The sequence below is a fragment of the Ostrea edulis genome, chromosome 1 (genome assembly GCF_947568905.1).
Source record: "Ostrea edulis chromosome 1, xbOstEdul1.1, whole genome shotgun sequence".
In the NCBI taxonomy this organism is placed as follows: Eukaryota; Metazoa; Mollusca; class Bivalvia; order Ostreida; family Ostreidae; genus Ostrea; species Ostrea edulis.
Window position 1 is genome coordinate 78993256 of NC_079164.1, and position 15994 is coordinate 79009249.

Sequence of the window (15994 nt, forward strand, 5' to 3'; positions counted from 1 at the left end):
TTAAATGGAAATATTGAGCATTAAGGAGGTACTCTACATCGTCAAAATGGCTAACTTCCTTTTAAGACATGGATGAAAATATAAATATCAGCAATATATTTGTTTATTCGTTTAAAAAAAATCATCGCCTACAAAAAAAATGTACCTGAGTAGGGCAGTAGGTTAGCACGTTGACTGCTGAACTGTAGATCACGGGTTTGAGTCCAGCAGAGGTTTTAAATTTTTTCAGATTGCTTTCTACTAAAACTGCATTTTTTGACTAAATAAAGTAAATTTGAAAGTTGTCAATTTCATATCCTCAATGTACATATCCTCCACTTTTCATCCATATCAGATTTCTCTGGTGTAGCAGTCATCCTTAATGTTATAAAAGGTGTGTCAGTGAATTAATACTCACTACATTTAAATATGGTATGGAGAAGGAGGAAATGACTAAAAAATGTGTATGAAAGACTGCACAGTTATTGGTCAGGAGTATTTTAAAAATGAAAGCTAGCTGCAAAATAAAATTGATGTAGCACACACATGCCACAACTGGTTTAAATGTCCTGGAAGGGTCACTTGTACTGGTTGTATTGTGAAAGAATTAGTACAGATTTTGAAAACACCATAATCAATGGCATTAGAGTAACGACTTTCATTTCCATTCATTAACGACCCATTTTTAAATTTTGTGATATTCTGCTCTTTTTAAAAAAAGCAGTATATGAAAGTAGGACAAACTTGTGACTGTCAAGGTTACACCGTTCATCATTCATTTCAATTAGCCTAGTTAAAGAATCTGTAGGTTTGGCTTACAGGAGATACATTGGGAATAATTGTTCAAATGAAAAATTGAGAGAGAAAAAATTGTATGCAGGTTCATTGGAGGAGTACATGATTAGATTTCAGTCAAGATTTTTTCGGAAACTTAATTTCGATTAGTCATATGTCTGAGATGAGAAGTGGTTCATCAGGCACAGAACAAGGCATTCCATTATGTAAGACAAATTAACTTCTCAGTTTCTATGATAGTATATCTAGACATTTGAGGCAGACACATACTAGAATTCCAGTTAGACCTGGGTCTCATGGAGCAAATGATTATTGGATATTAGATCAGGTGTCTCTTAAGTATATATTCTTACCTATTACATAATCATGTGCTTAGTTACATTAACGTCATCTTGGCTTGGTAGAAAGTCCTGAAGTACAGGTAAAAGTGGACAATAATTATTTTCTATTGACCTCATAGACATTGTCTATTTTATTTTCACAGGGAGCTGACCAGCCAGGGAGAGACCGATACAGAGAGGAGTATCTTCCCATTCCCCGACGCCCCACCCTCCTTCATGACTACCAGGCACACAGGGCCAGTATAGACAGATTCAGGTAGCTTTCCTTCATCATAGTAAGATTATGTCCAAAAACATATTCTGTATAGGAAATAATTTTTTTTTAAATTTATTTATAATTTATTTAAAGGATGAATAATACCTCATCACCATTTTCCAAAGAGAAGTATGCAGCTAACCACTGATGTCAAATTAAAATTCTTTGTCCTTTTAAGATTTGTCTGTCTAGTTAACTAACAATTGCAATGTTTTACTACTTTAGACAAATTGAACTTTTCTGACAGCACATCTTTATTGCACATATCCTGTATTTTGAATGATGTTACCTTAAAATTGCAATTTTTTGCTGCATGAGGCAAAATTGAAATTTCCCAACAGCACAAGTTATTACACATATCCTGTATATATATATTTTTTAAAAATCAGTGTCAGTACATCTTTGCAAGCCAAGTGTCCGATTCGCTCACTTTAATCAAGCGAATCGGATACTTGGCTTGCGAAGATGGTGTCGGTAAAGATTTTACTTTAGAATTGGAATATTTTACTACATGTGGTAAAACTGAATTTTTTTTAATAGCACAAATTATTGCGCATATCATATCATATCATATATATATATATATATATATATATATATATATGATGTGCGCAATAATTTGTGCTATTAAAAAAAAATTCAGTTTTACCACATGTAAAAAATTCCAATTCTAAAGTAAAATCTTTACTGACACCGTCTTCATGAAAGGTTTATAGGTAGCAGTATAGAGCCTTATGATATGCATAATACATTTTCTAAATTATTCCCTGATTGACGAGGAAGTGGTGATTTATTACATTACCACTGTAAGATTCAATTCTGTAAAAAGAAGAAAAGATAGGGCTAGTGAACTCTGTGTGAACTTGGTACCTATTGAGTTTCGTTGTACTGCACTACAATGCTCTATCATTTATCTTGATACAGGACACACGTCTTGTTGTTGACTTCTTGATTCAATTTTATGTAAACATAAATTATTCCAATTAAAAAGTTCACCTGAGCAGGTGTATTGTAGTTCATACACTGTACACACAGGGGTCATTTAAAAGTAGGTCAGATAAGGACACAAAAGGGGTGAGGCTTTGACATATTTAGGATTATAGTCAGGTAATAGGTGAAGTTGCATGAGGTGTAAATCAAAGGAAATATTGACAATATTCATTGCAAAATTTAGATTTAATTCTTCCTGGATTCTTCCAAGTAAAATTCAGGTGCTTTTGATCAAAGAAATTTTTAGTGAGTAGGAGGAGTTGCGTTGAAAATCATACCCGGACATGTATATTTGGTGTATGTATTTAACTGCACTGATCTGTGCTAAATACTTGAATGTTCCAATGTACTGCATAATAATGCTATGAAATTTTGTTTATATATAAATTTTTCAAATTTTTATGGAAGTACTCGTTTTACACATAATATGGCTCACAAAAACCAGAGGTTCAGGTGAGCTTTTTTATGCCTTTGTAATCAAAGATTTTTGGTCCGTCCGTCTGTGTGATTATCAGTAAACACTTTTACCTTGGTTATAAACCTTTAAATAGATGGTGATGGAGGCTTTCATATTTCACATGTGTATTCCTTGTAACAAGACCTTTCTTTTGATACCAAAATTTTTGATCTTGGATTTGACCTACTTTTGATGAACGTTTAACTTTGGCTATAACTTTTAAATGGTTGGTGATGGGGCTTTCATATTTAGCTCACATGAGCGAGCTTTTCTAATCGAAATTTGTCCATTGTCTGTCAGCATCATCAACTCATCCTAAACTTTTCACATTTTCATCTTCTCCAGTACCACTGGGCCAATTTCAACGAAACTTGGCAAAAAACATCCTTGGGTGAAGGGGATTCAAGTTTGTTCTAATGAAGGCCCATGCCCCCCCCCCCCCCCCCCTTCAAAGGGGAGGTAATCATGAAAATGCAAAAATAGGGTTGGGTCATTTAAAAATCTTCTCAAGAACCACTGGGCCAGAAAAGTTCAGATTTACATGAAAGCTTCCTGACATACAAATATGTAGTATAGATTTAAGTTTGTTCAAATCATGGCCCCTGGGGGTAAGTTGGGGCCGCAATAGGGGACCATAGTTTTACATGCGAATATATAGGGGAAAATCTTTAAAATTCTTCTTAAGAACCACGTACTGGACAAGAAAAGATCAAATTTACATGAAAGCTTCCTGACATAGTGCAGATTCAATTTGTTAAAATCTTGACTCCTGGGGGTAGGTTGGGGCCACAATAGGGGATCAAAGTTTTACATGTGAGTATATATTTAAAAATCTTCTCAAAAACCACTGGTCCAAAAAAGTTAAAAATTTAAATGAAATCTTCCTGACATGGAGTAGATCCAAGTTTGTGCAATTCATGCTCATTGGGTAGGGTGGGACCACAGTAGGGAATCTGAAGTGTTGTATGCTGATATAATAAAGAATTCTTTAAAAATATCTCTTGCACTATTTAATAAGCTAGGCCCAGCTTTTTTTTTTTTTTTTTTTTTTTGCATATACAGTCAAAACTGCCATAGCGACCCACTGTATTAAGCGACTCACTGTCGTATGTGACCATAAAAAGTTCCCCCCAAGACGTTACTCTATATATTGTACCTGTATTAAACGACCACCTGTCTGACACGACCAACGACCATGATTTTTACAACCTTTTCGTGTATTTTCATGAAATTTTACCTCTAATTAACGACTGTACATTTTTTGATTACAACGTGATTACTACTTTTGATTTCGGTTGAGCCGACTATTCTGTGAATTATCGCCCCTAACACTTTCGTATTCAAACGCAGGTCTATTCTGGGAATTATTGCCCCTAACACTTTCGTTTTTTAATACGCACAGATTGGTGATGATCTTGTTTAGTCGGCCCTCTGAATAAATTATTATACCCAAGCTGTCAACATGCAGTGTCGTGTGTGGTTAATTAATAAAACCTGAGTTATTGTTTATTCAACAAAATCAAGGATTAGGGAATCAAGGCCGGTGTATTTGAAGATGTGAATTTCGACAAACTTTAAGAAGTACCGGGTAGGCTAAATCGGAAATGAAAATCTACCACTTGTTATACCATTATGTTCAACAGAGTAAAAAATTTGCCCGATTGCGATATAAATCAGGTAAATATTGTGCTTAGGACTGAAATTTTAAACGGAGTATTCGCAGTTTTCCTGCATGAGATACTCGAGGTTTCCAGAATAATGACCGGAACTAGTGACTCACTTCGACATGTCCCGAGTATTTGACACGTCCCGAGTTCAAGAAAATTGCCTGCATTAGTTTTAAGCTTAAAAGATTTGTTGTGCATGTACAGTGGATATTGTGATTTATTTAATGTTTCTCAAATTAGATAACATATTTCCGGCATGTATTGTACAAAAGGAGACGCAACACTTCACCATTTGCTTTCTTATCACAAGCATTGCATTTTTTAGTTACACTGTACAAGTAGGCTATACATAAATACCCTTTACAACAAAGTGTTTATCAGTTTTAGAAAATTTACATGCAGTTCATAAATAATTTTTAAATCTCATGTAAATGTGTAGTATGAAATGCATGCAAAGTTTATTATCATTCTTAAATATATTAAATGTAATTTTGATGAATAAAAAATTATGATACACATTGTATTCTAGATTTTTAACTACAGTGTATTATTAATTTTATTTTACAACTATTAAAACCGTACTTGATATTCTTAATGATAAATTCCAAATACATGTAGTCATTTTCTCCATTGTACAAATTATTTGCGAAATTTTATCCATTAACTGCGGAAAATAGGCAACCTGTATTAAGAGACCACCTGTCATATGTGATCTTTTTTCCATTCTCCGTTGGACAGTCTCTTAATACAGGTTTGACTGTACATTGGTTTTTTTTGAAAGACCTTTCATGTGATGCAAAATATCCTACAGTACGGCCATCGCAGATCCCGTATTAGACTGCGCTCCCCCCACGGTATATTAATCCTTTCCGCGCTATCCCTCCGCGGGATTTCATCGCGGGGCAGATTTATGCCGCCGCGGTGTGAAGTACCGTTATTTACCTGTTAGGACAAACTAACTGTACGATAGCTATTTTATTCATCGGCAGAAAATGAGTACGGCTTGCTTATGGACAGCTATCTCGCATTACATACCGGTATATTAAATAAATCATTTTAGAAAAAATGAAAAATAAAATCAGGGACCTACTAAAACCAGATATACTTAGGATTTAGCATGTTTAATACACCTCCAATTTTTTTATTCTAAAAAAAAAACCCAAAACAAAACAAAAAACCAGCATATAATTTTGTTTTTTAATAGTATTTTTATGCTGCATTTAATGATAAGGATTAGGAGCTGTGTCCTAATATTTTTTACAGTGAAAAAATAATACATACGAGTGCAAGATTAATATGTTCTGTTTTAATGGCGTTTGTGTAGACTTCGAGAATTGCTTCAAAATTTTTTAATAACAAAATATTATTTTGTATGTTTTAAGAATAAAAAAAATGTAAATTTTATATTATGCTAAAAGAAAGATTTTTGTTTTCTCATTTCAATTGAACATCGTTTATATGTACACCTGTTGGGTCCCTGCTGCACGTGTTCTTTTAAAAAACAACACACGGGGGAGAAGACCCTGTTTGTATATGTTCAACGCATCGAATACAGGATGTCAAAATTGTAATGTCTCTATTCCAGGGCATGCAATCTGCTTATCAGCTTACAATTACCTATACCCAACAAATTTTACCAGTAATTAAACTAAGGTGTTTGTTTTTAATTCCTTCGTCAAGTGCTGGTTTCCTCACTTACAACTTACTAATTCCTTTTATTACAGTACAGTGAAGTTACCTTTGCCGTTTTACGGAAAAAGCGTATATATATGCACTTGTATATGGTCATCTTGCGACATTGGTATATGGTAATCTACCTTTATATTGAATGTATGGTTCAATAAAGGTAACATGAGAAGTTTTTGTAAAATGTGTTTTTACAAGTGATGCATGCACATGTATACGGCAAATGATTTATTTATAGTATTGCTGAACAAACGATCTGTTTTCAGTTTATGATCAGTATATTTTTTTTTACGTTAACGGGAGATAACTCGCGTTTGTTAATGGCATTAATCATCTACAGGTAAGACCGCGGGGTTACCGCGGGATATGCAGGGTTACCGGAGATATACCGCGGTAGCTCTATCCCGTGGGGGGGGAGCGCGGAAAATACGGGATCCGCACTGGCCGTACTGTATATAATCTCATGAACTATTCAAAAGAAAGCTTTCATATTCTGCATGGGGATTTCTTATGGCAAGGTCTTCATATCATACCATGATCTATGACCTTGTGACCTTGATCTTATCCAGAGCAGCAAGATCAAGTTAGTCATATTGGTGTTCAGGCATCTCTTTGTAGTGTTAATTCATTTTCAGTTATGTTGTAATCCTTTAGGGCGAGATTGGGACCACAATATGGGGTCAAAATATTCACGGGAATAAAGATTGATGAAGAAAATCTTTCAAAAATCACAACAGTTAAACAATGGCATGGCCAAGTTGGCTCAGGTGAGCAATGTGTCCCATGGGCCTCTTGTTCGATAAACATTTGGGGAAGGAGATGTTACTATTAATATCGTCAATCAGATCAATGTTTAAATCCTGGGGTGTATTATGATAACTTATTTTTCCTTTTTTTCCCCCCCTGTGATAGAATACATGTGATTTATTTATAGCAATAATATGATGACATCATATCAAAGTGTGTATTTATCACTTTTCTATGATACAAAACTTTTTTTCATTCAAACACCCAAGGTAGTTTTTGATGTTTAAATACCTGCCTCCTTATGTTTAAGACAGTGTGATTTACCTGCATAAAAGAAGTATAATTTGTCTTAACATATCTACCATGTGTGTAAATACATGAACTATGGAGTTATAGGGTAAACATTAGGGGCTTTAGTGATGGAAATAAATTTTTATTTGAGGTACCGGTATACGTATACATATGCATCACTGTGATCTTCAGTAACTGGAGATTCTTATCTTGTATAGGTTTAGTGGGGATGATATGGATAGCAAATATCCTTTTTGTCAGTGCTTTTGAACTTTATTTGATATGTGATTTTATTACAGAACTAGAGAAGCTTATGGTGGCTTCAATCAAGACACGATGGGAAACCTACAGGTATCACAGGGAGGTGGGGACCCTGGCCCCAGTACAAGTCAAATCCCCACATCTACAGGGCCTCAAGCCGCCAAACGACCTCGCCTAGTCATGGAAAGGCCAGACTTACAGCCATTACAGATAGATATCAAAAAGGTAATACCTCAATACATTATAATCAAACATCAGTATTAAATTTTGAAAAATCCATAATTTATTCAAAAGCTTTTTGATCTTTTAGGACTCACATGTTGACTTATATAAAATTATTCATTCGGAATATATATCAGATGAATTATAACTATAAATCGTTGTGCAAGTTAGATTGTATAGTTTATGTTTTTTTCTTCAGGAGCCAACTTATAATCCCCAAGTGGAGGCAATATCACCGACCCTCCCTCCCGATGAAACAAGCCAGTCCTCTAAGGACCAGTTACTGCAGGCTATCAGTAAGGTGGATAGAGAAATCAGCAAAGTGGACAAAGACATTCAAAAACTCAAGAAAAAACAGGTTTGGCAAATTATGCAAATTATTTTGGTTTTTATGTCACCAGTCACTTGGGTGACCTGTTGCTATTAGTCTGCATCCATCGTGCATTAACAATTGAACATTTTTAACTTCTTCTTCATAACTACTATTCCAATTCATTCCAACTTTGGTGTGAAGCATCTTTGGGACAAAGGCACTCAAATTGTAAATTTCAAGAATTCTGCACTGCCTGGGCCTTATGGATGAGCAAAAATTGACAAATTTTTATACGCTTGTCAAAGACAGGGCATATTATGGTATGGCTCTGTCTGTCAGTCTGTTCAGACCTTGTATGCAAAATGAATCATAAAGCTACAGGATCTTACAACTTGGTATATTTAATCACCATTAAGCCATTTGTTTTTCAAGGTCAAAGGTCAAGGTTGTAGTATCAGTTAATAGGAAAACCTTGAAGGTAGGATACAGACTGAACCGTTGGGACAAAGACCGTCAAACTTGTACACATACTCCTCATGCGAAGTGGAGGAAGCTTTTTGTTCTTCAAAGGTCAAGGTCATGGTATCACTTAGAAGGAAAACCTTGTAGGCAGGTCACAGACCAAACCATTGGGGCTAGCACCATCAAACTTGTTGCTCATACACCTTAAGCCAAGCAGAGGATGCCTATTGTTTCTCAAGGTCAAGGTCATAGTATCACTTAGTAGAAAAACCTTGTTTTTGTTAAAGATAAGATATTGCCCTGAAATTAGTCTCAAGCTTCCTCTCGAAGTAATATAAGTTCAGTTTGCATTTCAGCAGGATTGGTGCACCATGACCTACTTTAGGGGTAAAACGTAGGTCAGTTTTCCAGATTTTTTTTTCTTTATGAATACTGGTATTGCCCTCAAATTTTGTCACCTGTCTCTCAGAGAAAGACATAATCAATCAACTGGATTGGTGCACCATGACCTACATTATATGTAATCTAGGGCTAAAAGTAGGTCAAATAGTTTTCTGGACTTTTCTCATCATGGATATAGATATTGCACTGAAGATCTAACGGGCATATGTTGCTTTGTTTGTGGTACTCTTGTTAAAATCTTCTCTACAACTGCACATCTGTAAGTAAAACTAACTTAAAGTGCATAATCATGTAGAGCAGGAAGTCCTCTACCAAAATTGTAAATTTTATAATCCTTGGGGTAGAGGTTCTGACTCCAGGGTGAGACCAAACTTGGCATATAGTGTTTATGTTAAAAACAATTGAACAACATCCTCTTTTATTCTATTGACACTAAATTGAAACTAAATGGATATTTAGAAGGAGCAAGTAGCCCTCTCACCAAAATTGCAAATTTTATAATCCCAGAGGTAGGGGTTTTGATAGCAGGATGGGTCAAAATGGTCATAATGATTAAATGTGTGTGTTAACAACTGAACATTTTTAATTATACCCCCTGCAAACGAAGTTGGGGGGTTTATTGGAATCACCATACCGTCTGTCTGTAGACTTGATTTTGTCCATGCATATTCTAGGAAACTAGTGCATGGTTTTTTTCTCATTAATCACCATATGAAAATGTGTGCCAGGTATTTTCATATTGACTGGGCAATTTTTCCTCAATTTACAGGCTTTTTCAGCTCACCTGAGCTGAAAGCTCAAGTGAGCTTTTCTGATCGCTTTTTGTCCGTCGTCTGTCTGTCCGTCTGTCTGTTAAACTTTTCACATTTTCGACTTCTTCTCCAGAACCACTGCGCCAATTTCAACTAAACATGGCCAAAAGCATCCTTAGGTGAAGGGCTTTCAAGTTTGTTCAAATGAAGGGCCATGTCCCTTTCAAATGGGAGATAATCACAAAAATGCAAAAATAGGGTGGGGTCATTTAAAAATCTTCTTCTCAAGAACCACTGAGCCAGAAGAGCTGAAATTTACCCGAAAGCTTCCTAACATATTGCAGATTCAAGTTTGTTCAAATCATGGCCCCCAGTGGTAGGATGGGGCCACAAGGGGGGATCAAAGTTTTACATACAAATGTATAGGGAAAAACTTTAAAAATCTTCTTCTCAAGAACCACTAAGCCAGAAAAGCTGAGATTTACATGAAAGCTTCCTGACATAATGCAGATTCAAGTTTGTTCAAATCATGGGCTCCTGGGGTTGGATGGGGCCACAATTGGGGATCAAAGTTTTACATACAAATATATAGGAAAAATCTTTAAAAATCTTCTTCTCAAGAACCACTGAGTCAGAAAAGCTGATTTTTACATGAAAACTTTCTGACATAGTGCAGATTCAAGTTTGTTCAAATCATGGCCCCCCGGGGATAGGATGGGGCCCCAAGGGGGGATCAAAGTTTTGCACACAAATGTATAGGGAAAAACTTCTTCTCAAGAACCACTGAGCCAGAAAAGCTGATTTTTACATGAAAACTTTCTGACATAGTGCAGATTCAAGTTTGTTCAAATCATAGCCCCCGGGGGGTAGGATGGGGCCACAAGTGGGGGGGGGGGGGGGGGTGAAAGTTTTACATACAAATATAGGAAAAAGATTTAAAAGTCTTCTTCTCAAGAACCATTGGGGCAAAGAAGTTGACATTTACATGAAAGCTTTCTGACATAGTGTAGATTCAAGTTTACAAAGGGTAGTTTGGGCCATAATAGGGACTAAGGTTTTACATGCAAATATATATGGAAAGTCTTCAGATATGGGCCAAGGTGACTCAGGTGAGCGATGTGGCCCATGGGCCTCTTGTTCTACTTATGGACTTAGTCATTTTTTAAACTAAAAAGAGTATATCTTAAAAATTCATGTAGAGGTTTGATTTTAACGTTGTAAATACATTGTTCTTAGACTGAAGTTATGCATTTCTGATTTTAAATTGGAACTAGATACTCTAGCGATTTTTGCACCATGTTCCAAAAAATTAAGAGAAATGATAATAAAGAATTAAATTCTCTGGAAATCCTGTTTATTGATATAGTGTTTATATTGAGCATCACTGGAAATATTTTGATATTTGATTGATTCATTGATTGTTTTAAAGCAACATTTTCAATAAGGGCTGTTCCAGAAATGATCAAATGGGGGGGTCGGGCGGCAAACGATATTTTTTTGTATGGGTGGTCGTATTTTTTCATATTTTAATTGGTCCATGGTTGGACTGTTAAAAAAATATTTATTATGGGTAGTGGGTAGTTTCTATTGTTTTATTTTGTGCCATGTGGGTGTTGAGTTTTCAGAATATTCTTATTGTCGCTCTTGTCGTGTTGGTTACAAAACGTCGGAGGGAAAATTGAAAACGTGCTTTCGAAATCGGAAGTAACATAGAACTATTCGAGTTGTCGCTCTTTGCAGCGCATAACTTTCCATTACGGCACTCTTCAAATTAGAGGCGCGTTTAGTAGGGTCCCTTTGGACGTGATGGCGGCGAACTCTGTTCTGTAGATTATTACAGTTTACAGTGCATCGATTTTGGGAATATTTTGAAACCAATAGGTATTCCGTTTTCTAATAAAAATAGGCAAACCTTAGTTGATTTATACGAGGGTACCGATGCTTTATATTTATCAGTCGGTGTGATGGTGATATAGAGGCCTCCGGGCGCGGGCTCCATTAGAAGACGAACGATTCGTGGAAAAACATATCCATATATACCCATTTCATGATAATAGCATCGTTTGGACTCCCAATCTTTCCAACATTCCCGCCATAGATGCCTTTGATTGTTGATGTGACATCGTTTCTTCAGAACTACTGTGATACAATGTCGCACAGGCATTACCGCGTCATTGACTAGAATGTTTGTCCCGAAAACCTCGCGAGATTTGTACCGTTTTCATTTTTAAAAATATTTTTGTGGTGGGTCTGGTTAGTTTTTTTTTTTTTATTAGATGGGTCATTGTAAAATGAGTTTATTAGTTTGATGGGTCATGGGGTAATTTTTTATTTTTTTTTATGGGTGCTGGGTATATACAAAAGGTGCCTCCCGAACCCCCCCCCCCCCCCCCCCCCCCCCCCCCCCCCATGTATTTATTTCTGGAATAGCCCTAAGAAAAAAATATACTAGATAACCATTTGATTAGACAACTTCTGGTTTGATCTGAGGAAGTCTGTTTTTATCCATTACTTAGTGTACCCCGCTTTTTGGGGGTATTAGTCCAGAAAGGAATGTTCTAGTTTCTTCTTGATAACTACCATTCCAGTTCTTTTCAAATTTGGTATGAAGCATCTTTAGGACAAGGATGACATAAATTGTAAATTTCAGGACTCCTGTACCTATGGGGCTAGCTGCAGAACTGTAGCTCTCTGAAAAATATTTTGACGGAACAGAGAGCTACAGTTCCACCCCTAATAAAAACCTTCGATTTACGGCGCACAAAAAGCTGCGCACGGTTGAGGCCTGATATCGTTGTATTCTTGTGTTGCTGTCTCATAAATTTAATATAAAAAAATTCTTAACATATTTTCCTACTATAGTTGTGTCCAAACATACCTTCAAATATTCATTAAAGCCCCATACGACCTGTAAACTCCCAGCTTCAAATGAATTCGTGTGTTGACGTAGCCATGTTAGGTAACCGGGTCAATTCGAACCCCAGTTCATTTCCATACTTGCACAATAACGTCTAGATGTGAACCAATATCCCCACAAATATTTTAGCTAAATATTTTAAATCCAGTTCCTTTAAGTAATAATTATTCAAATAGCTAAACTCACGGCAATGCGGCTTTCATTAGTCTGGTCCGGTCTCCATCTCTTTCACACGAGTGTTAAGGACTTTTGTAACATTATCATTAATCAAGAGCTTATTTTACCTTTAGAAAAACTTTATTTTTTAATTTCTATAAATTATTCGTGTTGATAATAAATGAAGAGCGAACATATAACTTATAACGAATTTTATGAATATATACATGTACCAACAACAACAACAGGGTTCGAATTGACCCGGCTACCTAACATGGCTACGTCAACAAACAAAATTTATTTGAAGCTGGGAGTTTTCGGGTCGTATGGGGCTTTAATGAATATTTGAAGGTATGTTTGGACACAACTATAGTAGGAAAATATGTTAAGAATTTTTTTATATTAAATTTATGAGACAGCAACACAAGAATACAATGATATCAGGCCTCAACCGTGCGCAACTTTTTGTGCGCCGTAAATCGAAGGTTTTTATTAGGGGTGGAACTGTAGCTCTCTGTTCCGTCAAAATATTTTTCAGAGAGCTACAGTTCTGCAGCTACTATGGGGCATTAGGGATGGGGTAAAAACTGCTAAAAATTGTCCAGTTTTCAAAAATCTTCTTTTCAACAACACATCTGTTAGAAAAGCTAAATGCATAGTCATGTAGAGCAGGAAATTCTTGGTGGTAGAAGTTCTGATTCCAGTGCAGGACCAAACTTGGCATATAGTGTTTATTTGCAAAACGTTTTAAAGAAAAACATCTTTTTAGATGCTATTGGTTCTAAATTGTAACTATATGTAAATGGATATTCAGAAGGAGCAGGTAGCCCCATCACCAAATTTGTAAATTCCTATTGCTGGACTGGCCACATTTTATATTGCAGGATCAACTGGAGTTGGAAAAATGCAAGCCTCCAGAGGAGAAACAAAAGGTCAAGGACATTGTTGTGCCAGAGACTAAACACCAGAGTATAGCTCAGATCATCTATGCTGAAAACAGGGTAAGGGTGTGTCCAGAAAACAGGGTAAGGTTGTGTCCACAGACTAGATATCACACAAACAAAACAGGGTAAGGGTGTGTCCACAGATTAGATATCACACACAAAACAGGGTAAGGGTGTGTCCACAGACTAGATATCACACACACAAAACAGGGTAAGGGTGTGTCCACAGACTAGATATCACACATAAAATTCAGTTCCTTTCAGTTTTTTATCAGCTGTAGCACAGTTGGAGACATCTCCAGCATTTCATTGTGATTGAGAGATTGTAATTTACAATTACACACTCAAGTGAAAGCTTGAAAATGGTTTCAATGAAATGTCTTTTGGCAAACTAATTGTTTACTTTCATAGTTCTCTAGCACATTGTAAAGTATACTTAAGGGATAATTTGTTTAGAGCTGGAGATGGCAAACCACAAATGAAATCTCTTCAGTTACCCATTATTGATCCTGTATAAGCCAAGATTGAATTTGTGTGTACCCTATAGGATTCTCTCCACCCACTCACTGTCAAATGAAAGCAACTTTAGTGTGTAATAAGGAAGAAAAGGATGCAATACCAATTCACTATAAAAATCAATTAAAACTGGATAATGGTCCCAATAAACAAAAATGAAATTGAAAGTGATGTGATAAATTGTAAATAAAAGCAGTCTTGTTTTAGTAGACTGTTATGAGTTGAATTTACTCTGCTATTAGTCGTATGAATTTGAGGTTGGTGTCCCGTAAAATCTCCAGAGATGCTAGACTTGTGAAATGAAGTGATTGTTCGTTTCTATAATGAAATAAACGCGACAATGAACAGTATATATCTGTTTATATGATATTGGAGATATGACAATATTCTTTGTATTTGTTACTGGAGTTTGTAAAATATACCAGATAATTATTATGTATTTGCAGAAAAAAGCAGAGGAAGCTCACAATATGTTTGCCAAATTAGGACCGAAGATAGATTTGGTATGTGTCAAATTGGTAAGGGAATCTGGGCTTCTCTGTGCATCAGTTTACTGACAATGTTGTTATTTCTAACAGCTTTTTTGCATTTTCTGTTCTAATGAATGCAATATTGATTTTCTAGCCACTTTACAACCAGCCGTCAGACACTACCGTGTACCACGAGAACAAAAGAAAGTAAGATTTCACAGTCAGCAACAGTCTGTTCTAATTCTAGAAATAATGAATAGCCTCTCACTGTTGGTGCTTCTGTTTAAATTATGTTTTTCATTCCAAGAATCCTTGAAAAGAAACCAAAGGGGGGGGGGATGATATAATATCATTCTTATAGGTAGTGTTCGATATTTTTAATCAAATCTGTTGATTCTCCGACATTCTTTATTCTTTTGTTTTTTTCTTTCTTTTAGGTATACTGAATTTAAGCCTAGGCTTCTCCTGCACTTCAAAAAGAGGCAACAAGAAAAGAGAATAAGGGTAATTGAAGAAAATTAACGGCTTCTTAACAATGATATGGATGGAATTGCTGGTGTCAAGAACCTGCAAATTTAATGAATATCTAATGAAATCTTAATCAGCTGTTATACCAGATATACCTCAACTAACCTTTGGTATCAATGAATGTCTCTTAATATGATCTTTCTATAAAGAAGTGAATGAATAAGAGAGAGAGCGTAATGGTGCTGGGTTCTTACATTGTGTACAAAAATCTGGCCACGTTTTAGCCGAGTTGCAACGAAGTTGAACTCTGCTATTGGTTTAGTGATGCGGGTTGGCGGGCGGGCGGATGGGCTTCAACAGTTGGTTTCCGGATGATAACTCGAAAAGTTTACAATCTAATCAAATGAAACTTTGAAATATTGTTGGATACCAGGTAAGGAAGACCCCTATTAATTTTGGAGAAAAATGGTCAAAGGTCAAGGTCACAGTGACCGAATATAGAATGAAAATTTCAGAAATATTTGGTTTCCGGATGATAACTGAGAAAGTTTAAATCAGAATCAAATGATACTTAAAATTTTTGTTATGTACCATGTAAGGAAGACCCCTATTGATTTTTGAGAAAACAGGTCAAAGGTCAAGGTCACAGTGATTGAAAATAGATTTAAAATTCAAAAAAAAAAAAATTCGTTTCAGGAGGATAACTCGAAATTTTTTAATTTGAATCAAATGAAACTTGGATATATTGTTGGATACCAGCAAAGCAAGGCCCCTCTTGATTTTGGAGAAAAAAGGTCAAAGGTCAAGGTCACAGTGACCGAAAATAGATTGAAAACTTTAGACAAATATGGTTTCTGGACAGTAACTCGGAAAAGTTTAAAACTGAAATTAGTTCTTCACAA

General features: G+C 35.8%; 1 protein-coding gene across 15 annotated transcripts in view; it reads left to right on the top strand.

Annotated features, from left to right (window-relative positions):
• LOC125679637 (serine/arginine repetitive matrix protein 2-like) overlaps positions 1-15994 on the top strand; it is a 55475-nt gene that overhangs the window by 17553 nt on the left and 21928 nt on the right. For 4 of the 15 annotated variants that reach the window (XM_048919073.2, XM_048919069.2, XM_048919029.2 and 1 more), the window contains exons 3-10: positions 1259-1371; positions 1465-1500; positions 7509-7695; positions 7892-8050; positions 13579-13695; positions 14601-14672; positions 14779-14831; positions 15062-15128. In XM_048919073.2, the coding sequence (XP_048775030.2) occupies positions 1259-1371; positions 1465-1500; positions 7509-7695; positions 7892-8050; positions 13579-13695; positions 14601-14672; positions 14779-14831; positions 15062-15128 (804 nt within the window). The remainder of the gene's footprint in view (positions 1-1258; positions 1372-1464; positions 1501-7508; positions 7696-7891; positions 8051-13578; positions 13696-14600; positions 14673-14778; positions 14832-15061; positions 15129-15994) is intronic. The other 11 variants (XM_056161991.1, XM_056161995.1, XM_048919046.2 and 8 more) reach the window with 3 other exon arrangements.